Here is a 27,931-nt window from a genome sequence, read left to right on the forward strand (position 1 = left end):
AAGCCCATTAAGGACAGGCGGTGGATGCTCTGATATGCAGCTTTGATTCTCTTCGGCAGTGAAGATCTTTGCTCTCCAGTTGCTAAAACAAATATAATCAAAGTTGCCTTGCTCTGACCCGAGAGAGCCCACCTCCAATGACAGGTCAGTGTAAGGCTATGAAGGCCTAGACCTTTGCCCCAATTTGGGGTACAAGGCCATGCCAATTTCAGACCCTCTCCTCCCGCCCCCGCCCCTGTGGTGGGATTTGCTGAGCTCTTCACAGAGACTGCATTATGTTCCAATCTCTCCCTCGGCCCAGTCCTGCATCCCTCCCTTTGCTTCCACGGGTGTGGATCCAAAGAGCACCCCCCCCAATAAAAATCCTGCATGCTATCTCCATCTCAGTGCCTGCTTCCCTGGGAGCCCATTCTGCAACATTACAAACAATGCCTAGACTTGTGATACCTGACATTCCACAACTTACATCTCATTGCTGAATGAACTGGACCAGAGAAACTTAAAACTCAATGAACTATAAAATGTTAACACTGACATTGTTAGGCTAGCAGGGTCCCAGTGTGCAATGCCCGTATCTTGTCTTTCCTAGAGCACTGACTCTCATGAAGAGAGCTAATGGAATTGTGATTAGATGCTTCTCATCTCCCAGTTCCCATTTGTTGGGTGAAGGAGGAAAGAGCAGAAATATGTGTGTTTGGGGCAGAGTAGGGATGATAGAGAAGGAAGCCAGTTCAGAAAGGAAAGAAAGTCTGTATATCCTGGAATATTAGTGAGTCAAGAGTGAATGAGTGAGAAGCCAGTACAGAAGTGTGTACTGTGGAGTGTGTGTGTGTGTGTGTGTGTGTGTTGTGGATACTGAGTCTTCTGCTGATAGATAGTTGCTGTAAAGCCCTTGGAAGAGAGCAGCTAACAAGGCAGGAAATTGCTGCATCCTTCTGATGCAGCCACTGCCTGACTTAAACAACAGTCACCCCACATATGCAGGCAGGAGTACCTCACTCAGAGTCCAGAGATAGAGAGCAATCTCAGCCTTCCCACTGAGAAGCTGTGGGACCATGGCAAATGGTTTGACAGTCCCAAGTGGTGGCTGAGGTTACACAGTATGCAACCAGCTGGGCTGGACTCACATCCAGCTCCAACACTTACTAGCGATATGACTCTGGGAAAATGATTTCACTTCTCTGTGCCTCAGTTTTCTCATCTGTTGAATGATTATAGGTTCCTGCCTCATCACACAGAATTACTATGAAGAGAAAAGTGGGTTCATACACGGAAAGCACTTAAAATGATGCGTGGCACATAGTAGGTGGTCTTTCAAGAGTTAACTATTTTTGCTGTGATTTACCAGCTGGAAATAAAAATCTTCACATTTGGGACTAATGGTAACAATAAATGAGCGGTTTCTGAACTGCAAGAGAAAACATACACAATACAGTATATAAGTAAGCTATGCAATCAAGCTATGCATGCTTATAAATGTAAATATAACAAATATAAATGTAACTCTGCAAGTATGTTATATGTGGCTGGTAGCTCTAAGCTTCAAATTTTTCCCCTAGTTACTTCTTCAGAGCATTTCTAATTCTTTACAGCTGAGCACCAAGGGTTAGGGACCTCTGCATCCATGCGGCCCAGAAAAATTCATTATGCTTATCCCTGCCTTTGGAGTGCCATTGGGTGTGAATCTCTGGGTGTTTATGGATAATACCAGTTTCTTTCCAGATTAAAAGCTATCTAATGGGGTTGGCGTGTTGAAAATGAAGGAAGGCTTTCCTTTATTAACTGAGTTCATCCAGCTTTAACAAATGACAAACATACATGTTGGGAACAAATGAACCCCCCAAATACAAACAGAATAAATCTGTGTAACTATTTATGCATGTATTTATTTAAACCTGCAGGAAACAAGCTAAACAAATTCAAGAGCAGCTGAAAGAACCACAAAATGGTAAAAACTACAGTCTCAAAGCATCCAGCACAATGGCAAAGTCAGAGAACTTGGTGAAGAATCATGTCCAGCTGCAGAGTGTAAGTTACCTGTCTATACATCTGTTCCTACAGTCCGTCTCAGTGTTTCCAGTTCAGGGGGGATGGGATGCTTGGGATCAGATGTGTGTGTTCTTTTCGGTATTTGTAGATTTTTCTTTAAGTCACTTTGCAGTTCTGTGTGTGTACATGTCCACGTGTACAGGCTGAAACAGAGAAAACTTAAATCTCAGCCCTTGATTATATTCTGCCCTTGATTATAAATTCATCTCTGAAAGCAAAAAGAGATCCAGTTGTTTGTTCCATAATGACTTATTACATTCCTACTGTGTCAGAAATTGTGCTGGGCACCAGGGATACAATGCTCCCTACCTTATGGGAACTTATCTGTGGTAAGGGGCACAGACGCCAGAACAGAGGAGGTATGTGGGCTGAGATGGTTGACATTGCAGTAGGTTGGAGAGTAGACCAAAGAGAGGGAGGGAGATGGGTAGGTGCAATGTTCATCGTATAGTCAAAGAGCAAAGGACAAGAGACTAGAAAAAAACAGAAAAAGTAAAACCATGGAATCCCAAGAACGTGTACTATATTCCAGCAACTCCAAGGTAAGGGGTGCAAGAGAGGTCAAAGGTAAGACAGGTGGGAAGTGAGACTTGTATTCCCACAGTCAGTGCTTCCTAATACCAGGGCTTAAATGGATACCAGAATTTGAAATACAAGCTCTTTGAACCTTACATTCTTTCTAATGTTATTACAATCATTTCCGAGATATATTGCAAAACACTTAATTAACGACAAGCACATATCATCTAAGACATACTGAAATATTTCTCTCAGGGTAGCAAATTCTTTGCCCCTGTATAAGATTGCACATCCAGATTCCGAGACACAAAAGGAACAAAAGCCATGGTATAAACCTAGGATCTGAGTATAATAAGCAATCACCCAGGACACATTCATGCCCCTCCCAATGCATAAATCACTGAGAATTTATACATCATTTGTGATTCTAAAAAATCATTACCCAAAAGTCACCATTATGTTATGCATAACAGATGTACTTAGATGTTTAATGTGGAATTCATAAATCGGAATTGCTTCCTAGCCAAATTTTGTTAAACTTGTAATCATAGTTATGTGGGGACTGTTCTCTGAAACAGAGGGAATGTTTCTGCTAATGATTTTTGAGTATTATCTCACTGCCCTAAAACAAATGCAGGAGCAGAGGCTTTCAAGTCCTTTGCAACTGGACCTGCTGAAGATAAACAAAGCCAGCCACTGGTTAAAATAGTAAGGGCAGGGGGCGCCTGGATGGCGCAGTCGGTTAAGCGTCTGACTTCAGCCAGTTCACCATCTCGCGGTCCGTGAGTTCGAGCCCCGCGTCAGGCTCTGGGCTGATGGCTCAGAGCCTGGAGCCTGTTTCCGATTCTGTGTCTCCCTCTCTCTCTGCCCCTCCCCCGTTCATGCTCTGTCTCTCTCTGTCCCAAAAATAAATAAACGTTAAAAAAAAATTAAAAAAAAAAAAAGTAAGGGCAGGTTTTAATCAGGAATAGACTATTGCATTATGAAAGCAGGTCCAGCATGAACTGAACTCAACTTCAGTTTGTACAGAGGTGACTGGTTGTTTCAAAGGGAGAATGAGGGAATGGGGTGGGGAGCAGAAACCGTGGGGTCTCAGCAGAGTCAGGGAAGTGAAACAGTACAGAGATGATCAGTGTGCATGCCAGTTTCGTCTGTTAGCTGGCAGTTAATTGAGCTTAGGATTCTATACTTTCATAGAGCAGAAGGCCGACATGCTATCCTTCCTAATGATTACATTTCAAAGATATGGCTTTCAGGTCCCTGAGAAAGAAACTCCCTTAGGAGTTTGTAGGAGATACACACACATCTCAGAATGACAAAGGGTGGTTTACAATTGTAAGTCCTTTTTTTTTTTTTTTTTTTTAATTTTTTTTTTTTTCAACGTTTATTTATTTTTGGGACAGAGAGAGACAGAGCATGAACGGGGGAGGGGCAGAGAGAGAGGGAGACACAGAATCGGAAACAGGCTCCAGGCTCTGAGCCATCAGCCCAGAGCCTGACGCGGGGCTCGAACTCACGGACCGCGAGATCGTGACCTGGCTGAAGTCGGACGCTTAACCGACTGCGCCACCCAGGCGCCCCTTCAATTGTAAGTCCTTTTAAGGGAGGTCAGTGGCCTTTCCTCCAGCATTGGCTAGAGCTACCAGCAAATTCTTTTGGAGGCTTTGAGTTTTTGTTTTTGTTTTTGTTTCTTAGGCAGACTTTTTAAGGAAGGTTAGGGCTATTCCAGGGGCAAAGCCTTGAACCTTTAGAGACTATATTAGAGTTTACTCAAGACTTTTAGTGCGGGGATGATTGAGTGAAGTCATTTGTGCTGGGAATCTGCAGTTTTGATAAGCCAAAGTTAAGGCCTAGTAGAAAAGAGGGCTCAGAGGAGCCTGTCTAGAGTTTGGTTGGGAATAGTCTCGGTCAGTCCTGATGGATTTTACAAGGTTGCAGCGAGAGCACACACACAATTTTGTACCCTCTGTTTTCCAAACAGATGATCAATAGCATTTTCTGTCTGCTTTATGCTCTCCACAAACTCGTTTGGGAGATAGCATAATTGTCCACAAAGTGGCCATGTCACAATGTCCTCGTCCTTCCCTCCTTGTAGACATTCGTGTCCTTTCCTGTGGTTTACTATTAAAGGAATATTAAGATAAACTCCTCACTCATATGCTCCACCACCCCTCGTTTGACTGCAACTATTAGGATTAGAATAACAAGAAATTACAAAGTGTAGAGGTTCCAAAACTTAAAAGATCTTTGGGTGCATTGGCTTCTAATTTCTTTTTTTCTCCCTCTTCTCCCTTCTCCAGCCCACCCATATCCACAATTTTGTATGTTGGCACAGGGAAGCAGACCGTGGGCTCAACTGGATCATTCTCACAGGGCCTAAGATAAGATGTGGGAAAGTGTCTTTTTATATTCATCCTGTTTTGGATACAGAGAATATATATAGGACATTTTTTCCCTGAGTTGCAGTGTGGTCAGCTAGGACAATACATTTCAAGGGATCATGAGTTTTAGATTGGGCTGGGAGTGCAGGCAGAGAATAGATAGGAGAAGGAGACATTTAAGGACTCTGAAAAAAGAGAGTGAGGTGCATTGAAGAGACACAGGAATGCTAGCCATAGCATTCTATGCTTTGCCAGCTTGGGCCCAAGGGACTGCCTGAGAAGGTCCCTTTAACCAGACTAGACTAGAATGAGTAAGTTGCTTTCCCAAAGGCACATATCAGTTTCTGTGCTAGAAAGTAACATGGGTCACTAGCAGCTTTGTTATACTTTGGTCAACATTTCTTTTGCTAACTTAATAGGAGAAAATGTTTTCTGTTCTTTTTTTTTCTAATTTACATTTAACTATTTGAGAGTGTAGTACAATCTCAGTCCATATATTTCTAGTCAAATTTCCAGTTTGATGAATTATGTCCATGCTGATACTCTTGCTCATAATTTTGTTGTAAGAATCAAATAGCAATTTGTAGTTTTTCTTGTCATACGTTATGGGAGAAAACAGTAATGGAGAGTGTATATCAATAGTACGTTGAAAAGGAACAGAAACTTTTAAGATTTGCTTTCCTTCAATGTTATGCTCAAGATATACAAGGAGAAGTATACAAGGACATCTATACAGCTGGAGGCCAGGTAACTCTAGTCTTAGAGCAAGCAGTAATCTGATGTGTGGCTCAAAATTTCTGCATGAATAGTAACAAGCAAATGTATTGAGGAAAACTTAATAAAGCAGTTTTTCTTTGTAGGTCCATATTTTTTTCTTCTGGCAAGATCTAGGAGGCAATACCAATGTCGATGTTAAAACCAAACAATGATAAATGAAATAGTGACAATCATAATAGCAAATAACATGTATTGAGTACATACACAGAATACTAAATAATAGAGAGACATTGACACACGTAGTCCCAACAACAACTACTTAATTTACACCCACTATGTGCAGAAGAGGAAAACGGGACTCAAAGCTTAAGAAAGTCCGTCTCTATCAGACATCCAGTGAGTAGCAGAAAGCCCATCTCACATCTTTATAACTCAGTGCTTTAACAGGGGGCAGTGTTGCCCCAGAGAACTTTTGGCAAAGACCGGAAAGACTTTGGGTGTTAAAACGTGAGAAGCATCTCTGAGCAGAGGGCAAAAGTGCTGATAAATATCCCACAACGCCCAGAAAATTATCCTTCCCAAATGTCAAGGGCAGTGAGGAAATCCAGAGTCCAGGGTCCAAGCTGCATGGTGTGTCCATTAGGAAATTCTGAACACCTAGCATAGGAATTCTATGGTTTTTTCTACTACACAGAGGGTGGATGGGTTATCCAGGAACACTATAATCCTTGGAGGGAAAATTTCAGAGTAGGACACCATATCAAGCAAATCTGTCTTTATTTTATCTTGAATCCCAAGTTAACTACTTGAAATTCTTTGCAAATTGCAGTGTTTAACAAATGAATAGTCTGCGTCTGGCATTCCCTTAAGTTCATTAAACATTCATGGGGAAGGGTTTCACTTTACAGTCATTTAACAAGATGTGAAACACCTAGTCCAGTGAAGCAGCATCATACTCTGGAAACACTCCACTCAGAGGCTGCAGAACTAGACCTGGCAATGCCTCACAAGCACCTAGCGCCTTACCATCATTTACAAAATGAAGTATTTGTGACTCAGAGAGATGAACTGACCTCATTTAACTGTGTCCTGGAGAAGAGAGAGAGAGAGCGAGTGCAAGCGAGCTGGGGCTAGCATTATAATCTCTAGACTGGCCAAGGGAGTGACACTTCTCAGCCTGATTCAGGGATCAGAAAGAGAAGTCATTAAAAGAGAGATGATCTAGTCTTCTCTCTTAAAATCAAGAGAAAATATATGTAAGTGAAAAGTTAGGGACTAAAATTATATACCCCTTCCCACCTTTTTCTCAATAACCATCTTAGGAAAGATAGGTTTATATGGGAGGAACATTCAGTGAGGAAGAATTGGAAGATAATATTTGCATCCATAAGGAGAATAATAAGAATTTAATGCCTAACACAGCCTTGATAATTGGTAGAGAGAGGCATCCATTTATTCTGTAATACTTATTGAATACTTCTCTATGCTGTGCACTGAATGAAGAGCTTGAAAAATACAAACAGAAGAGATGGATCTTGGCCTCGAGGAGCTCACAGGATAGTGGTAGAAACAAGAGCGTAAGCATACACAGCAGTTTTTCTATGATGTAGACACATTAAGTCAATGTGCTATTAGAGAATGGAAAAGGACATCCAGAATTGTCTGGGGGAATAATAAATCCTGCCCAAAATATGTAACATAGGAACAGAGTCTTGGGAGTGAGTTGAAGTTCATCAGATAGTTTGAAGGGGGTTGGTCAGAAGAGGTAATTTCTTTATAGCATGAATCAAAGTTAACTTTGAATAGTTCTAGTCTAAAACCTGATGTCTTGTTTTAAATATCAAATTTTAACTTGTTGATTCATTATAGATTCATACATTCACCTATTCAAATATACATTAAATATTTAGTAAGGACTAGGCACTATATTAATAACAAGGTATACAATGATAACTCTAAATGACAATGTCCTTACTGATTATGATAAGTGATAGAATCCCACAAACAAATGTGCCAAGGCTTCCAGTCAATAGTGAACAGTCCCATCAGAGCTTATGGAAGGCGGGTCTGAGAGCTGATCTGACAATATGGTAATAGCAAAGAGCTCTCTCAGAAAACAGAATGATAATGACACATGCTCAATTCACCTAGCTGAACGAGGCACTTGGTTGAGATGGGATGGTGGGTTGTAGGTGGTAGGGGTGAGGAGGAGTATTTGCTGTGCCCAGTGTGTGGAAAGAGTGTTTCCATGGAAATGGGTTGAAGTTTGACTGCAATTGTATAGCTCTTCCTGCTTGGGATATGGTGCAGAAATTCCCAGCATAACAGCTGGAGTCAAATTGTCTTTAATTACTTGCATAAGAAATCACATTTTGAATTATCCCATAACTGCTGATTTTCACCATGCTCTGGGCTCCTAAGTCAGACTTCTAGTAAAGAACTTTTTGAGACAGACTTAGATGACCTGGGAGCAATGCAGAGAGACAGACATTTAAAACCATTTAAAAATAACCTCCTTCCTGCCTTTATTGCCTGGGGTTCCAGACCAGGTGATTATCAGCTGTGTCATCATTGCTTTCCAACACAGACATGCTTTTATTTAACCTTCTGACTCCTGCTGAGTGCATTGGGCAGACCTGGAAACATCATCGTTGCTCTACTTCCAACATGCACCTGCTTCATTTGACAGGTCTATTGATTTCAGCGCACCATCAACAATGTGTTAGGAGCAAGGCAGGTGATGGTGCAAACAACAGTGGATGTCCTCAGCACCCAGAAGCAGCCACAAGGTGGGCTTTCACGAAAGCCAGTAGGGTTGAGTGCTTCCCTAAGAGATAACAGTATTGACCAGGGCCTCTGTGCATGATTAAAAGGAAATTGTTTCAGCTCACGTTGAAAGGGCTAGTGAAAGGACTGAGGCATCTCCTTATGAGGTATTAAAGTGACATTTTGTACATTATACTGAATGAGATTTTAACAAAACATGTATACACACAAAAAGTCAAGATCTGCATGAGTGCCAGGAAAGAACATGGAATCAACTACCATCTTTGTAACATTGTACAGAAATGTTAATGGAAAGAAACAGACAGGTAGCTTTTTGGAGATATTATCTGCTGGATAAAATTGTGCAGCCCGTAACTCCTTCCAGGGGTGGAAATGTATAAATTTTGGAAGGGGCCATAATAAATGCTTTCAGCATAGAGCATAAAATGTCCAAAGGCTATAATCCTGGTCAGTTAAGCTACTTTTAAGGAGGTTGGTGCAGACTAGCTGTTTTGCTGAGTGGATTATACACCTTCAGAGCCTATGGCTGAAAATAAAGGGAGGCTCAGTCTCTAAATAATAATTCTTCTCTTCCTCCTCCTCCACCCCTTCCTCCTCCTCCCCACTGCTTCTTCTTGTTCTCATGTGTGTCTTTTGCTTTTTAAAAATTCTTTTAATTTTTTTATTTTTAAAGTAGATTTTCTTTTTGGGAAAGTTTTAGATTTACAGAAAAGTTGCAGAAATAGTACAATAAGTTCTCATATACCTTGTACTCGGGTTTTCCTATTAACATTGTACACCCGTATGGTACATTTGTTAAAATTAAAACCCACAGACACGCGTTGTTATTAACTCATATCCATAGTCTATTCAGATGTCCTCATTTTTTACCTAATTGTTCTGTTCCAAGATTTCATCCAGAATGCCATGTTACATTTAGTTGTCATTTCTTGTTAGGTTCCTCTTGGCTGTGACTGTCAGATTTTCCTTGTTTTAGTGGCTTTGACAGTTTTTAGGAGTACTGGTCAAGTATTGTGTAGGATGCTCCTCTACTGGCATTAGTTTGATGTTTTCCTCATGATTAGATTGGGGTTATGGGGTGCAGGGAGAAAGACAACAGAGATAAAGTGCCAAATCAGTTGCTCATATCAAAATCACACGTTATCAGTTTGACCTAATCACTGTTGGTGATTCCGTTGTCCTCTGAGGTAATAATTGCTAGGAGTCTCCAGTGTGATGTTACTCTCCCTCCCCTTTCTATAGAGTTCTCTTTGGAAGGAAGTGACTGTGTAGCCCACACTTAAAGAGTAGTGCTCCCTGTTTGTGAAAGCAGATTGTCTACATACATTATGTGGAATGCTACTGCAAAGAGTTTATCTCTTGTTCCTCATTTATTTATTCCATTATTTATCTAAGAGTCTGAACTTATGGATATTTATTTTATACTTTGAGTTATAATTCAATAAATACTTTTTTCTTATTTTATATCAACTTCTTTCAGATTTGGCTTTGGTGTCTCTTTCAGTTGGTCTTTGTCTCCTTTTGATATGTTTAATCAATTCAGTGTAGGTTTTTTTGGAGGTTTTGGTTTTGAGTATGTCCTTTCTTCTAGGCCCTCTCAGCAGACAGATCAAAGATATATCTAGCAACCAGATAGTGCTTATGTGCAGTGCTTTTTACCTTTAGTCTACAGATTCTACTCATTTCCATAGTTACTTGGGACAGCACATCCCTGATACCCACCTCCCATTAATGTTCTTTCATATGTTTGTAATACAGTTCATTTCTCTTAGTAGTCGGTATGCCTTTCTGGGATCTCCAGATCTCCTAAATGATACTTATTGTTAAGAGATAGATTTCTTTAATAGATATAGGGCAATTAAATTTGCCTATTTCCCCTTGTGTGAAATTTGATGACATGTGTCTTTCAAAGAACTGGTCCATTTCAACAATATATCATGTTTGAGGGCATAGAGTTGTGCATAGAGTTCCTTTATATTAACCTTTTTCTGTCTGTGGGAATAGTAGTGATGGCCTCTCTTTCACTTCTGTTATTGAAAATCTTTTCTTTTTGTTTTTTATAGTATACTTATTTATTTATATATATATAGAGAGAGAAAGCAAGTGAGGAAGGGGCAGAGAGGAATAGAGAGAACCCCAAGCAGGTTCCACACCACCAGCGCAGAGCCTGATGTGGGGCTGAAACCCATGAACCGTGCAGTCACAACAAAAGCCAAAGTCTGATGCTGAAACAACTGAGCTACCCAGGCACCCCTCTTTCCTTTTTTTCTTTTTTTTTCTTTTTTCTTGTGTTAGACTGACCCGAGGTTTATCAATGTTACTGATCATTTCAAAGAATCAGCTTTGCTTTTGTGGATTTTCTCTATTCTTTTCCTGTTTTCAATTTATTAATTTCTTCTCTAACTTTTATTACTTCTCTTCTGCTTGTTTCAGTTTTAAATTACCCTTCTTCTTCTGGCTTTCTTCAGTGGAAATTCAGATTACTGATTTTAGATATTTCTTCTTTTCAAATATAAGACTTTAATGTTGCAAATTTATCTCTATCACTGCTTCCTTTACCTCCCACAACTTTTGATATGTTGTATTTTCATTTTCAATTAGTTAAAAATATTTAAGAACTTATCTTGTGACATTTTCTTTGACCTTTCTGTTATTTACAAGTATGTGGTTTAATCTCCAAATAGTTTTTTGGATTTTCTGTCTTTTCCCTATTGATTTCTAGCTTAATTTCAACATGGTCTGAGAATATACTTTTCATGATTTCAATTTTTTTTAATTTCTTAAGATGTATTTGATGGCCAAGAATGCGATTTATCTGGATGAATGTGAGCTCAAAAAATGTGTAGTCTGCTGTTTTAGAAGTATTTTATGAATATCAATTAGATGCAGTTGATTGAACATGCCATGTGGCCCAACTATATCCTTAATGATTTTATGCCTGCTAAACCTCTGTTACTGATAGATATATGTTGAGCTCTCCAAGTATAATAGAGGATTTGTCGGTTTCTCCTTGAGCTTCTACCAGTTTTTGCCTTATGTATTTTGATGCTCTGTTGCTAGGTGTATAAATATTAAGAACTGTTTTATCTTTTTTGGAGAACTGGCCCCCTTATCATTAGGTAAATGATACTTTTTAAATATTTCTTTATCCCTAATACTTTTCCTTGTTCTGAAGTCTTCTTTGTCTGAAATTATTATACCTATTCTAGCTTTCTTTTGATCATTATTAGTATAACATGTTTTTATCTCCTCTGTTACTTTTATCTGACCTATATATTTAAAGTGGGTTTCTTGTAGACCACAGATAGTTGGGTTTTGTTTTCTCATACAGGCTTTTAATCTTTTGTTTTGTTTTGTTTTTTAATGTTTATTTATTTTTGAGACAGAGAGAGACAGAGCATGAATGGGGGAGGTTCAGAGAGAGAGGGAGACACAGAATTTGAAGCAGGCTCCAGGCTCTGAGCTGTCAGCACAGAGCCTGATGCGGGGCTCGAACTCACAGATCGTGAGATTATGACCTGAGCCGAAGTCTGACGCTTAACCAACTGAGCCACCCAGGCGCCCCTAATCTCTGTTTTTTAATTGATGTATTTAGACCATTCATATTTAAAGTGATTAATGATATAGTTCAATTAATATCTTCCATATTGATAACTTTTAAATTCTTTTCACCTGTTCTTGGTTTCTTTTGTTCTTTCTGTTTCTTCCTTCTCTGGTTTTAGTTATTTAGTATGATTCCATTTGTTTTCCTCTCCTAACATCCCAATTATACTTCTTTTTATAATTTGTTAGTGGTTGCCCAAGATTTGACAATATGGATTTACAATTAATCTAAGTCCACTTTCAAATAGCACCTTACCACTTCATGGTTCATCCAGGTATTTTATAACAGAGTATCCTCAATTCCTTTCTCCTGTTCTTTATAAAATTGCTGTCGATCATTTAATTTGTGTATATACTATATCAAAAATATATTATTATTTTGAACATTTTTCTATTTGATTCATTAATAAGAAAAATAAGGGGCGCCTGGGTGGCTCAGTCGGTTGAGCGTCCGACTTCAGCCAGGTCACGATCTCGCGGTCCGGGAGTTCGAGCCCCACGTCAGGCTCTGGGCTGATGGCTCAGAGCCTGGAACCTGTTTCTGATTCTGTGTCTCCCTCTCTCTCTGCCCCTCCCCCGTTCATGCTCTGTCTCTCTCTGTCCCAAAAATAAATAAACGTTGAAAAAAAAAAATTAAAAAAAAAAAAAAAAAAGAAAAAGAAAATATTTTAATGTACTTTTTTTTATTACTTCTCGGCATTTTTCCTTCTTTATGTAGATTTGAGTTTCTGATCTATATCATTTTGTTTCCCCTTGAAGAGCTTCTATTAAGGTCTCCTGGTGACAAAATGCCTCAGTTTTTTGTTTGTTGGTTGGTCTAGAAAATCTATATTTCTCCTTTATTTTTGAAAGATAATTAAACCAGAGATATATTTTCAGTTTGGTGTTTTTTGTTTTGTTTTGTTTTGAATTTGAGAGAGAGAGAGAGAAAGCACAAGCAGGGGAGAGGTAGAGAGGGTTGGGGAGAGAGAGAATCCCAAGCAGGCTCCATATGGAGTCCAGCTTGGGGCTCATTCCCATGACCCAGGGATCATGACCTGAGTCAAAATCAAAGAGTCAGACATTCAACTGATTGAGCCAACCATGACCCCTATTTCTTTCTTTTAACACTTTTAGTATTTTACTATTGTCTTTTCTTGTTTGAGTGATTTCTCGTTAGAATTCCACTGTATTTGTTTATCTTTTTCTTCTATAAACAAGGTTTTTATTTACTTTTTTAATTTTTGACTTTGTTTTCAGCATTTTATCTTTGTGTTACTTTTTTCTTTCTTTACTTCTTTTTCCTTTTAAAAATACAGTTTGAATATGATATGCTATGATATAGATTTTTTTGGTATTTATTCTGTATGGTCTTTTGATGTTCTGTGAGCTTCTTGTATCTATGGTTTGATGTCTGTCAATAATTTTGGAAAGTTCTCAGTCACTATTCCTTCAAATCTTTTTCCTGCTCCATTTTTTTTCTTTTCTTTTAGGAACTCCAATTATGCTTATGTTATACCATATAAAATTATTCAACAGTTTTCAGTATTATCATTTGTTGTTTCCTTTCTTTCTTCCTTTTTTTTTAATATTCAGTATTTGTTTTGTGTTTCATTTCAGGAAGTTTCTATTGATTAATAGTCAAGCTCCCCTGATTCTTTCCTCGATTGTGTCCAATCTAATGATGAGCCTATCAAGTGCATTCATTAGTTATGTTACAGTATTTTTTATTTATTTCTAGATTTCTAGATTTACTTTTGAGTATTTCATAGAGTTTCCATCTCTCCACTTACATTACTCATCTGTTCTTGCATGCTGTCTACCTTTTCCTTCACAGCCCTAAGCATAGTTATCATGCTTATTTTAAATTCCATGTCTGATCATGCCAACACTTTTATGGTACCTGATTCAAGTTCTGGTGCTTACTTTGTCTCTTCAGACTTCATTTTTTAAATATACGTATATTCTAGTATGCCTTTAGATTTTTTTGTTAAAAGGTAAATGATACGTTGAGTAGACCTCAGGTAAATACATGTTTAGTGTAGGTTCTATGTTAATCTGGATAGCAGCTGGGTTTCATTTAATGCTTGCTTTAGCTATAGATGCCAGGGTCTTTAAAATCAGGTGTCTTTTATTAGTTTGTTTTGTTTTTAGTTGTGTCTTTGGGTTCTCCTAAGAACTCCTTCTTAAATAGAGTGTGTGTCTTATAATTTGTCAGCTGTAATCTACTGTTATTATAGAGGAGTCCTACTGATGTGGTGTTAAGGAGTGGTGGAGGGGAACTCATCTATAACCTTATGATTATATTTCACTCTTTTACTGGGCTATGACCATGAGAAGTGTTTCTTCACTTTTTCCCCCTTATGTGAGACAGGAAGGTTACAGGAGCAGGGAGTCAGGGGGGAAACTCTTCCCTCAGGTGATATAATGCTTTGATAATGTCTTTTTTCATGTAGAAACAGCCATTTCAAAATGGTTACTTTCACCCTACCCATGTCAGATATAAGATGATTTTTTTTTCTCTTTTTTGGTTCTTTGTTCTGCTCTAGGTAAGCTGATCTTGACCATAGTTCTTGTATTGTCTTGTCTGTCCAAATTTCAGAGTGGTGGTTTGTCATGCAACTTCAATTACTGAATGGATATAAGAACAGTCATTTATTTTCAGTTTGTTCAGCTTTTTTCATATTGTAGGGACAGGAATGACAATTTTTAAGCTCTTTATTTGTCAGAACTGTAAACTGGAATATATCTCTAAATTCATTTGAACCAATATGTATAGAATATTAGTTTGAAGGATTACCAAATGATTTGTATATTTTTAGTGTTCCATATGTCTCAACCAACCCTGGATAGGAATACAGCAACTTAAACCTGAATCTCATGTTAAGCACAGCCACTAATGAAAGATTCTCATAAAGTCTGTGTGAGAGAGGAAAAATCCAAAAGAATAAATTTTGAAAATAAATTTGTGTTAATTGACCAAAATAGTATAATTGAAAGCAACTGTATGGCAACAATGCAAGCATTTGAAAGAAAAGATTTAGAACATATTATCTATTATAGATACTATAAATAAGCAAACCAAGAGGTTGAGTCTATTCAAAACTTTCATCCAGGGTTTTTGAAAAAGAGCCTTTTAGCTTTCATGATCAAAAATCTCATTCAAAGCAGAGGCTATATGCACCTCATATGTTTATTGCAGCATTATTTACAATAAGCAAATTATGGAAGCAGCCCAAGTGTCTGTCCATAGAATGGATAAAGAAAATATGAGGTATGTACATACACACACACACACACACACACACACACACTTGAATATTATTCAGCCATAAAAAAGAATGAAGTCTTGCCATTCACAATTACATGGATAGAGCTAGAGAGTATAATGCTAATCAAAATAAGTCAGAGAATGACGTATACAATGTGATTTTTCTCACATGTGGAATTTATGAAACAAAATACATAAACAAAGGAAATAAAGGAGATAAACCAGAAAACAGATTCTCTAGAACAAACAGAGAGGAGGTTGGTTACCAGAGGGGAGGTTGGTGCCTTATGTATGAAACAGGTGATGGGATTAGGAGCACACTTATCTTGATGAGCTCTGAGTAATGCATGGAACTGTTGGATCACCATATTGCACACCTGAAACTAATATGACACTGTATTTTAACTACACTGAAAAATAAAATAAAAACCAATTGGAATTTCACACACACCCCCAAAAGGCAGAGGCTCTGAACTAATGGCCCCAACACATAATTAGTCTGTTTGGCATATATTGCTTTAAAAAAAAAATGAATGGCTTGCTGACTTTCAATGATTCAGTGATTTCTCTAGAAAATCTAGATGCTCCAGAAACACTTGGTTGATATTGCCCCCACAGACCTCTGGAGGAGCACAGACTTGCCTCCTTCCATTTGGCACAGATACCTCTAGATTATATCACTTGTTTCTGTAGCTGAGCCTTCCAAGCAAGTTTGTCTTCTAAATGAATTTATTAAAAGTTGGGATTAAAGGGGCGCGTGGGTGACTCAGTCGGTTGAGAATCCGACTTCAGCTCAGGTCATGATCTTGCAGTTTGTGAATTCGGGCCCTGCGTCCGTCTCTGGGCTGACAGCTTACAGCCTGCAGCCTGCTTCAAATTCTGTGTCTCCCTCTCTCTCTGCCCCTCCCCTGTCATACTCTGCTTCTCTCTGTCTCTCAAAAATAAATAAATGTTAAAGAAGTTGGGATTAAAAACCAAACAATCAAACAAACCCCTAGTCAGTCTTTTATAAAACCTGAAAGTCAAATGGAAGGTCACAATGTTGGTTACATTCCAGTAACATGTCCATTCAGTTCACTTTTCCCATGGTGGTTTGTAATAATTGACATTAATCAGTCAAAAAAAAAAGCACACATGAAGGTATTTACATCATTTTTGGATCTTTAAAATTTTGGGTTATTGACAATAACCATCTTTTCCAAATTACTTCCATATCTTCTTTTTATTCTGTGTCAACTTACTCCATTTTGCAAAAAGTCTGACCAACTTCTCTAAATCCATTTTGTAGATTATGATTCAAGACATGGTTATTACTGCCACTATGTGGTTTGTTTTGGAAGTACTTAAAAAAGCAAACATTTAGAGATTGCCATCTTAAGTTTAGTTACATAACCTTGACATTTTGCCTAGTCTCAATAGCCCATATCCACTGACACACTTTTCCCCAAGGAAAACATCCAGTTCATAGTGTATTTTCCTTTTTTTATTTCATCTGTGTCCTGTGTGGTTGCATGGGAAAAACACAGACATGCAAACACACACAGAAATAAATATGCACATACAAAATCTATATATGTTTTCGTGTGTGTATATATACACACACACACACACACACACACATATACATAAAGCTAAATATATGTGTGTGTTTCTATATATATACATACACATATGTGTATAGATAGATAGATAGATACACACTTACAACATGTGTGTATCTGCTGCATTTTCCTTATTTATGCAAATGCCTTCATATTATATGAACTTTTTTTAATGTTTATTTTTGAAAAAAAGAGAGAGACAAAGCATGACTGGGGAGGGGCAGAGAGAGGAGGAGACACAGAATCTGAATCAGGCTCCAGGCTCTGAGCTGTCAGCATAGAACCCAACACAGGGCTCGAACTCATGAACCACAAGATCATGACCTGAGCCGAAGTCAGATACTTAATCAACTGAGCGACCCGGTGCCCCTAGGCATACTTTTTTATACCTTGATTTTATTCTTTTCAATGGTTGTATAGTTTTTATTTGTGGGTATTTTTATTGTTTCTAACTGTTTTTATGGATGTTTTCTGTTTTGTTATTAAAAATTGCACACACACACAAAAAAAAAAAAAAGAAAGAAAGAAAAATGGGGCACCTGGGCGGCTCAGTCATTAAGCATCCAACTTTGATTTCGGCTCAGGTCATGGTCTCATGGTTCATGAAATCAAGCCCCACAACCAGGCTCTGTGCTAACAACCTGCTTGGGATTCTCTCTCTCCTCTCTCTATACCCCTACTCTAGCCCTCCCTTCTCTCTCAAAATAAATAAATACACTTAAAAAATAAAGAAAATAAATAAACTTTAAGAAAGGAAAAATTGTACCACTGACATACGGTAGTGATGATATCATTTTGAACTTTTATAATTTTACTAATAATGATAAGTCCTAGGAGTAATATTCTGGATCAAAGAGTGTGTACATTCAATATTTTGGAACATATTGAAAATTTGTACCCCAACATATTTGTACCAGGTCTACTTTTCTTGGATCTGTAACTTTACTAGATCTTCTTGAAATTTAATTTCTCTATTCTGAATTCTATCCCTTTACAAAATATGTGCAGTTGTATACCTTTTCATATGTATATTGCACATCTGTGTTAATTGTTCTTTGAAATTCTTGTTCATACATTAGATATGAATATACAGACTTTGAAATTTTCCCTGGATTGGTTAGCACTCTAAAAATGTCATTTCTTGGGATAGTTTTTATGTGGAGTTTCTGGAAAAGAAACTCACTAGCCTTTGTTGCTTGTTCAAATGCTGTGTGTCCAGAGAGTATTAAACTTGACAACTTGCTGCCTGGTTGAGATGCCATGTGATGCTTTCCTTGGGACAAAGTTTTTCTTAATGTGTCACCTCTATAGGTTTTCCGAAAGTCTCCTGAGCCTTGTATGTCAAAGGTGAAACCAAGGCTTAATAAAGAGTGAAATGCTTACAAATTTCTCTTGTTAAACATAGTAATTACTTGGTAAATGCTGAAGGAGGGGAATGGTGGAGGTTGGTGGACAGAAACTCTGAATCAATATTTTCCATAATTCTGAGAATTTTCTGGGGTTCACTCAATCAGCATTTATTGAATCCCTACTACTAGTAGTCCAGGTACTAGTTAAGTTTTTGTGCATATAAAATGTACACTGAATAAAAAATACTTGTGTTCTTGCCTGTCAGGCACAGTGTGCCATGGGTGTAGATTGAAATGAGAAGACATATTTAAAATTCTAAGTGAAGAACCCTCCTGGATGGACCTTTATCTAAGCACAGAATGTTTGGAGGGAGGGCACAGACTACTCAGTGTGTGAGAAATGGGATGCAAATGATTTCTCTATCATTCTCCTGCTCAGGTGCCCAGTGGACAAGTTACTGGCAAGTTCGGCAACTTTTTCATATCTAGCTATGGTGTGATAGACCCTCCTCTCACAACTTATCCTCCAGCTCAACTCTGTGCATGTGGTTTCCCACAGTATTCAAAGGCGGAAAGGCATCCAGTGACTGCATTGGAGAAAATGATGGAGTCAAGTTTTGCCGGCCCCCAGTCATTCCCAGAGGTCCCTTCTCCTGACAGAGGAAGCCAATCTGTCAAACACCACAGGTACAGGTAGTTACTCATGGTGGGAATGGGCATGTTCACACTATATATTATGCTGGACAACACATGCCAAGGAATGGCAATCTTATTCAGAAGAGATGATTGTTCTTGCTTCCCCTATAGTTCTCCATGGAGTGGATGCTCAAACAGCTCACAGCAAGTAAACCAAAGATAACAGCAGGCAGCAATGTCCCTATAAGAAGCCTGAAGGAATTATTAACAACACCCATCAAAGCTGCAGACACAGACCAGTGAATGAAACAACTGCATTCTGAAAAACTATTAAAAACATGACTTTTCCTAGCCTGCCTTATCACCGTCTGCAAATTTAATGACTAATTCTTCCCTAGATAGCTGATGTGACACCCTCCAGGTCTTCTAACATGGTTCTCACACAAGGAAAACTTTTCAGGGAGAGGAAGCTTGGCAGATCTTAACCTTGGGTTTATAAGATCTGTTACCAATGGGGTGGCACTCTTTTGCAAGCTGACCATAGAAATCGGGCTGTTTGGGGGAGAAAGCCCAAAATAAAGTTCTCTTATCAATTGTGTAACATTCTGAGGCTAAACAAGTTCTTCAGCATCTTCCAGTCACATGCTGCATTTTACATACAAGAATCTGAAAATGGAAAGTCTTTGTTCCATACCAAGTGCCCAAGTTTGGGACTAATGCTATGTTTACATGCAACTGAATCTACAGCCCAAGTCTTTGTGGACGTTGTGGAATGATTTAAGAATCCTTTTCTTAGTGAGAAGTATGGTATTTAACATTTTTTTAAAACATATATGAAAAGATTTAAGAAAAGGATAAGATAAAAAAATAATATTGATTTATTGTGGTAAGCATTGAGTAATGTATAGAATTGTCGAATCACTATGTTGTATTCCTGAAATCGATATAACATTGCATATCAAGTATACATTTAAAAAGAACCTAAAAAAAAACGTTGTTCCCAGCAATGACAGATAAATATTGTTGACCCTTAGTTTTCACATATCTAGCCAATGTTTTGAAAACCTCCATGACAGAAACACGCATTATACAAGGAAACTATCTTCTTCCTTGACTCTCAATGAGTCCCCTAAAAAAGGATTTTTCTTGAAGCTGACCACATTTACTGAGAGTTTTTCACTCTCAATACTAATCCACATTATTGGATGGTGATTTTTTTTCCTTATTCTACAAGAGTAGATACTGAAATACCAAAGTTTTGCTAAGTTTTTTTTAATGGTTTAAATATTTTCAACTTGGAATTGCAATATGTTTGGCTATTGGATAATTGCTTTTATTAACCACCAGTTCTGGCTTATATCAATTGAGGCATTTACAGATATTTGCCTGTTAAAAGAGCATTTTAGTTCACTGGATCTAATGGAAGTTCTTTAATTAGAAAAATAAGTCCAAAATTACCAGCCTTTTATAAGATGTATATTTTCTCCAAAACAACATTTCTCCTGCTGATTATAATACATGTTGAAGTGGTGTTCCAGCCAGCTGAGTAAAATAATTATGTATAATATTACTCTAGTACTATATGATGCCATCAATGTTTTAAAGTTGAAATGAAAAAGAATTACAGTTTCTAAAAAAAAAAAAAAGAATTACAGTTTCTCATGTATTTGAGCTGCAAATACCCTACCCCTACTCCTTGTCTGTTGGCATACTCTCATCTTCAACTTGGCTTCTACTATATTTCTAGGAAAGACTCACAAATTAAATAAGGTCATCTTTAAGAAGTGTTCCTTTTTGTTTGGTTCAATGGCACTGCAGTATTTGTTGTCATACATTGTGTCCTGATAGATAGGCGAGGGTTGATTTATAAAGCGCTTTTAGAACTTTGTAAATTATAGTTTAATATATCATAGCTTTTGTTTTGTAAAACATGCAGTAGACTTAAACATTTTCATGATTGATAACCTGGTCACTGATTTATATATCCTGCAAACTGCTCTATAACTTCCCAAAAGCCACTGGGTTAGAAGGCTTGAACAGCTGATTGATCAATAGGTGAGGAACTGTTTTTTAAGATGGGTCACTAGTTCATACTGGAAGACATTGTTGTTGTGACAGTTTGGCTGGCTCTGCATAATTAATTTCTTTTTGTGCACTGCAAATATGACTTATTTGGATAACTCATAACAAAGCTATTAATTCAAAGCCATTATTTCTCATGTTTAGTTCAAAGGAAAAAAATCCTCTTTCTTCTTAAAGAAAAATCTATTATGCCATGGCATACGTACTACATTATATTTTAGCAATATAACTCTTTTATAGAGAGCACATGTGCAGATTTTTTTTAGAGTGAAATAAGACCAGGGTTTTCAGTGATTAGTACGAGCCTTTGAGTTGTCACTTGTGGTGGAGAGATCAGGAGAACTCATGGCTTAAGCACCTACTACGCACCAGGCTCCATGCTAAACATGTTGTATAATTTCTCTCTTTTAGCCCTATAGCAGTCTTATGAAAATACTTAAGCATGATGCTGATACCCTTCTTTTGCACCTCTCCTACCCATATCTATTTTTTTACTTTTTTTTGCCTTGTCCTGTGCCCTGAAAGAGCAGCAGTTTCCCTTGTCCTCTGGCTTCTACTGGCTTGATTTGAGGCACAGACAAGAGATGGGAGAGTGGAAGGGTACAGCAGCCCCGGCCCTTATTCACCCTTCCTCGCTGATTGGTTCCCTCAGCTGCATCCCTGGTCCCTCTTCCTGGGCCACAGTGCCTGCAAAGTGGCCCTCTCCTTAGAACTGTCCTTCGGGGCGCCTGGGTGGCACAGTCGGTTAAGCGTCCGGCTTCAGCCAGGTCACGATCTCGCGGTCGGTGAGTTCGAGCCCCGCGTCAGGCTCTGGGCTGATGGCTCAGAGCCTGGAGCCTGTTTCCGATTCTGTGTCTCCCTCTCTCTCTGCCCCTCCCCCGTTCGTGCTCTGTCTCTCTCTGTCCCAAAAATAAATAAACGTTGAAAAAAAAAAAAAAAGAACTCTCCTTCTCTGTCCATTCGGGTAGTCCCCCCTCCCTTTGTCCCTTCAGTTATAGGGATAGTAACAGCTTCCTGTTGTTACTTGCCCGGACATACAGAATGTACCCCATGTTGGCTCCCCCCCACCCCTTACACACTGAAGACATGTCTAAGTTGTAAAATCTCCCCAAATGACCCAAATTAGAGTACCATCTCTTTCCCTTCAAAATTCTGGTAGAAATTCCTCCCCCAGTATCACACTGCTGGTAATGCACAGACCTGGGATGACCCCCAGATGCAGCTAATTCCAGTGCCACACCCTAAGTACCCCACGGACTCCATAATAGCTTGTGGATAATACAGATAGAGGCCGGAAGGGAGGGGGGAAATAGCTATTATAACTCTTTGAATTTGTTGGCTTGGAGACCTAACTAGAGGTCCCATGCTGTCAACATATAGGAAATATGATAACGAATGAAGGTATAATATGTTGCAAGGTATGACCTGGTATTTGCACAAACTCAAGAAGCTAATGTGGGCTTGAAGAGTGTCAACTTTGATCAGTCACCTTGCCTAAACTAGGAAAGGGTCGATGGGGACTCAAATGTCAGGCCTCAAACTCTGATCTCAAATAATATTTGAGATGTTTTGTTTTGTATCTGTTAAGTAGGGCTAACAGTAATGTTGTTGGATGGAAAGTTACAGAACTCCAAATCATGTAGTGATATGGGTAAAATTACTTTGGGAGGCTGGTCCCTTTAGAACTTGATAGGTTTGCTGAAAGTTTGAAAATATTTTTCATCTTTTTCTGTAGGGTTTTACTGGTATTTTTAGAAGGGTTTTTGTTTTGTTTTGTTTTGTTTTGTTTAGAGTTAAATGAGAATGCAGCAAGAAATTCTAAGTTCACTTACTATCTGAACACTGCAGAACCAGTTTGACCACATAAACTGGCATCTCATGAAATGTCTACAACAGAGTTTCTCTTACTGTCCCCATGGTTGCAGGGTAAATCCAGTGGGGGTGGCGATGGGAATGGGTGTGGGATACATAATTGGTCAAATTAGCCACTGATTTTTATAGAGTCTAGTGCTTTTGTTTAGCATGATCTATGTAGGAATCTCACGTAAGATATATCCCATTTATGCCTTTTGCCCTTTGAAGGCATCTGAAAACGTGGCTATTTGGGTATTTGGATGTATGAGTCAACTAAAATATGTAATCAGATGTTTATTAAAAGCCAGTTCAAAAGAAAACCAATGTAGTTTCTCAAGATTGAGGAGAATCTGAGGTAGTGAACTGGGAATTTAGCACATATGGTAAAGAAACAATGCCAACTCAAATGAGGTTTACTTATTCTACCATTAACACTTTTCCCTGTGAACTTTTCCCTGTGAATCCCTTTGAGGGTTTCTGTGTTTAATTTTTGTCAGTGTCTAATAACAAAGCCATTTTTATTTTTATTAGAGAGGCAGCTACTATATCCTGGATAATGAGGGTGGCTGAGAATCAGGAGCTTGAGAACTCCTTAAGCCCACCTCTTATCTTTGGCTGGAAAGCTGCAATTGTTTTAGTCCATTGTACTTCAAACTAGAAAGCCAGAAACATGGGAACTTCTCTTTGTCTCAGTTTCTGCGAGGGTGAATGGATTCACCAACTTCTGATCTCCTCCTAGCAGATATTCTACAGTCATGAATGGAGCCTAGAATTTTGAGTATCTGGGGTGAAAAAGCAGTGTCAGAAAAGTTTGAGCAGCCACCTGTAAGGTTATTGCTATGTTGGTTTTCTTTCATCCCAGCAGGAGTCTCTCCTCTTGCTGCAGCCCAGGGCAAAGGAGTGGTATGCTCCATAGGAATGCCTTCAGGAGGACACCCCCCTCGCCCCGAAGTAGGCTGGGTGGCATCGTGGGACCAGCATATCAGCAACTTGAGGAATCAAGGATCCCGGACCAGGATATGATACCTTGTCAAGGGTAGGTCTTAAAAGCAATGGAATTTAGGGAGGGTATCATTAATGCTCTAACTTTAAACTGAGTTATTGTGTTCCTTGGGGTTATATTGATTGATTTTGTCATTAATTGTCTATTTATGCTTACTTCCATATTTGTTCCATAAAAGGTAATCTAACTTAAAAGAATAGGTACAACTAAAATAGATATTAGGGAAATGTTAGAAAAATAACACTGGGAGTAAGTAAGTGTATAGATATCTAGACACATGTTATATAGTTGCTAAAACAACTGGAAATTTGTCTTTGATTTAAAAAAAATAGAGATTTCTTAAGAGGATTAATGTATTCCTTCATTCTTAGGTTTGAAAAAAAAATAGTTAATTCTCTAATCAACATTGTCGGGCAATACTCCATTACAGTAACCTGTAATGTATTTATATATAGTATGTGCTTCCATCCAGAGAATTCTTGAGTGTGTCTCACTCAAAGTTGGCAGCATATTGTCAAAACACAACCTGCTGAACTCAGATCTCTAGGTTCATTTATGGTGTAGGTGTGGAAAGATGGGCTTCAGATACCATGGCTTACTACTCATTCTTGCAGTGCAAAAGGTGCCCTTTCCTCCGAGTGGACACTGACCTCATAGGGTTCATAGCATGGTGAGTGGAGGAGGATGAATTTTAGCCCCCATTCACCTAATTGGCATAAATTGTTCAGTCAAACATGGTAGCCCTTACTTAAACTTACTGGATTTTAAATCTCATCCTTGAAAAATTTTTATCTTTTGAGCTTAAGTTTTCTCATCTATACATTGAGCAAAATCGTACCAGCCTTCCTATGGGTTGTTGGACAGATTTTTAAACATTACATGTGTAGAGGGCTTGTACCTGACACATAAGCAGAAAAGTAGTACTAGCATTTATTGTCACAGGAACTGCTCTAGAATTATTAATTTCAGAAGTCATGCAATCAGGGTTCATTCCAGAAATTTCAGGAATCCGTTCCCTCACTCAAGCCAGGTTCTTATTGTATCTAGTTTGTATCACTCTGGATAAGGCAGACCAGGTTTCTATGCTGCTTTGGACTGGCTGATCTTTCAAGGCTGTCCATATCAAACTGAAGGCCAAAGCAGGTAGGAGACTTCTATCAGAGAGCCTTTTCTTCTCGGCAAGATACACATAAAGGAGTGCCTTGTCTGAACAAACTCAGCAACAGATTTCCTTGGGAAGACATTTGTAATTTTGAAGCAATTCCCAATGAACTGTAAAATACATTTGGTACAGATCTGGGGTGACAGTTGCAAATTCAACATAACAGCCAAGTTGTCCAAAATGTGTAATGAAGTCAAGAAGCAGTTTGCATTTCTCTTTGCCTTATATCTGGAAAGGGAGCTTGCATTTAGCCTATAATTATAATTAATCATGTTTCATAATTACTTTTCCTCTTGAATCACTTATCACTGGTAGTGATTTTTAAGTCACTAATAACGTTTGTTACTTGAGAATGAGAACAAGTGAGGGGAATTCAGAGATTTTTTAGGGTAGAGACAGAACCCAGCCTGTGGTGTCTTTCTTTCCATTTATCACTGTTACAACTATCATCCCATATGTCCCGGGTATAAGGATGCTCTGAGCCTGTGCCAGGCACAGGCTCAAAACATACATACACGAATCTTCAGAGATTTCCACACAAGTTCAGGTATTGCTTTGTCTTCCACCTCCTGGGAGACTTACACTTACTGTCTGCATAGTGGTAGTTTTGTTTTGGTTCAATCATCATTGGGTTTGGAATATTCTCTCCAGCTGGCTGGCCACATGTATTTTCCTGTGTGATATGCACCCGATGTTGATAAATGGTGACTCTAAGTCACTGTATGCTCAGCACAATGAATCTCAGGGAGCAATCTTATTCTCAGTTCTTGAAAACAGCTATTTTCCACTCCTGGGGGACTGACCGTCTCTCCGGACTGGAAATGGGATTGGTAATAGAATTTCACAGCTAAAGGCCCTCTTCAAATCTGGCCCTAGCCCAGAGGGGGAGTGAATGAATTTACAAGAGCTATCAGCCATCTGCTGCTTGTTTATCAAGTGTGTGGGCACTGTCTGCTAGTTAAGACTCCTGGTATATATGACTTCCCTCCTTGGTACTTACTTCAGCCCTGCTTGAACCCAGCACATTTCTTAGGGAAGCCTGATGAAGGAATGAGGTGGAGAGGACATTCTTCAGGAGCTTCCCTCCCCCTTTCTGCCCCCATCAATGGACCCCTGACGACCATGGCAATGGCTTACAGAGCTTTGAACTAGTCTTTGTCAGGCAAATCAAACTAATGTATTCATATGCTAGACAGAAAGAAATGGAATCACAAAACTTGAATCGCTACCTTCAAAGTAGAAGGAGCCAAACTGTATTGCGTACCCACCTCACTTAGCTAGCCACTTGACAGACTTAAGTTATCCTTTGGGAATTTTAAAACTGAACACACTAAGGATAGCAGAGTTTAAATGACTAATGCAAGGTAGCATATCCCATGTAAAAGAACTGAGGTTGAATACTTAGCATTTCTGACTAAATGAACCACCGAACCAGGCAAGAAATGTGCAGAAAATCACATTCATGGATGATGTGTACATGGAATCTCTTAAGTGTATGGCCCTGGAGGGAGAAGTGAGTTTCTTCAGTTTCACCAGTTGATTCTCATGCCATGTGCTCCAGGAACCAGGGCTTGGAGTCCCCTACAGAAACACAGATTCCTTGGCCTGGCTTCTGAACCCCTGGGAATCAAACCAAGTGACTAACTGTTGGATTTTTTTCACCTTTAAAAGGATGCTTTGGCTCACATAGTTAACAAATGAAATGCAATGTGATTTCTTCGGTGAGGGATCTGAGGAAGGGCGACTCAAACTAGTATTTTATAGTCAATGAATGACAAGCTCATGGATCAAAACTGTGAAAGAGTCTGTGACTCTTAAGGGACACAGAACTCTGAAGTGTCTTCTGATCCAGAATCACATTAGAAATTTCGCTCTTGCTTAAACTTCTGGAGAGTAGTGTAGCTTCTCTCAAATACCAGCCCTGGGACCCTCACAGCAACTCTGAGAAGGAAGAGAGGATTGAATAGTGTGGATCTGGCTGAATAGCCCAGGGGCATTACTTCAGGTAGTCTCCAGAGGAATCCCCCTAGGGATTCCCACCTCCTTTAATTAATGAAAGAAATTAAAGTGCGACTACCATTGATTTAAGATTCCAGAGCTTGTAATGGTGTTGGGACTTAAAATCATGTCAGATCTACATTTTTGGAAAGTTCTAATTGTTTGTGGTGCCATCTCCATGTTATGGTAACATTCTAGATTTCAGTTATTGCCAGCCATGTGTCCCATACCTGACTTGTGAGGTGACACATAAGTCAATTGCAATTCCTCTTTTTCACCTAAGTCCTTAATTTAGAAGGCTGCCCCAGTTTGGCTCAAAGTGCCTTTGATTATTTCATCATCATGCCAACGTAGTCATGAAGCTACAGTTTACTAAAATCCTCTGAGATATTTATGCCTTTACCCAACAAGTTTAACAAGCAATGTTTAGATGCGGGTATAAGAATTTGCACCTATCACCATCACATTTCAACCTGTTAGATTCTACCCATTGATATATCCAGAAGATGATCTATATGGAATACAATTGTATCTCAATTCTATTTCTTGGCTCTGTGAATGCAATAAGCAGACATTCTATATCTTCATACGTATTAATGATGGTAACAGGATGGTGCTGAGGACAGAACACAAAGCCCTGAAATCTGCCCCCTTTTTTCTTGTTGAAATTAAGTCATGGATCAGAAACTTTAGGGTCAGAGTTTCAGCCATATAACACTTATGTGAAAGGAATAAGACCACCCAGGGAATTGCCTTGTACATGGCTATACAATTAGATCGTAATTGTAAGAAAGATTATACATCCCTAAAAAGGTGTTCTAGTGCATTGTGGGATGCCCACTCATTTCTGGCTTTGCTAGGAAGAATTTCAATAAGACAATTTAGGATTAACTTGTTCCTCTGCCTCTTACCAAAGGTATAATTTGAGGAAAGTCATTTG

General features: G+C 38.7%; 1 protein-coding gene across 7 annotated transcripts in view; it reads left to right on the forward strand.

Annotated features, from left to right (window-relative positions):
* NRG3 (neuregulin 3) overlaps positions 1-27,931 on the forward strand; it is a 1,064,061-nt gene that overhangs the window by 1,026,349 nt on the left and 9,781 nt on the right. For 4 of the 7 annotated variants that reach the window (XM_043596736.1, XM_043596738.1, XM_043596739.1 and 1 more), the window contains exons 6-8: positions 1,902-2,028; positions 18,816-18,943; positions 23,691-23,864. In XM_043596736.1, the coding sequence (XP_043452671.1) occupies positions 1,902-2,028; positions 18,816-18,943; positions 23,691-23,864 (429 nt within the window). The remainder of the gene's footprint in view (positions 1-1,901; positions 2,029-18,815; positions 18,944-23,690; positions 23,865-27,931) is intronic. The other 3 variants (XM_043596737.1, XM_043596740.1, XM_043596742.1) reach the window with 1 other exon arrangement.

This window comes from Prionailurus bengalensis, chromosome D2 (assembly GCF_016509475.1).
Source record: "Prionailurus bengalensis isolate Pbe53 chromosome D2, Fcat_Pben_1.1_paternal_pri, whole genome shotgun sequence".
Classification (NCBI taxonomy): Eukaryota; Metazoa; Chordata; class Mammalia; order Carnivora; family Felidae; genus Prionailurus; species Prionailurus bengalensis.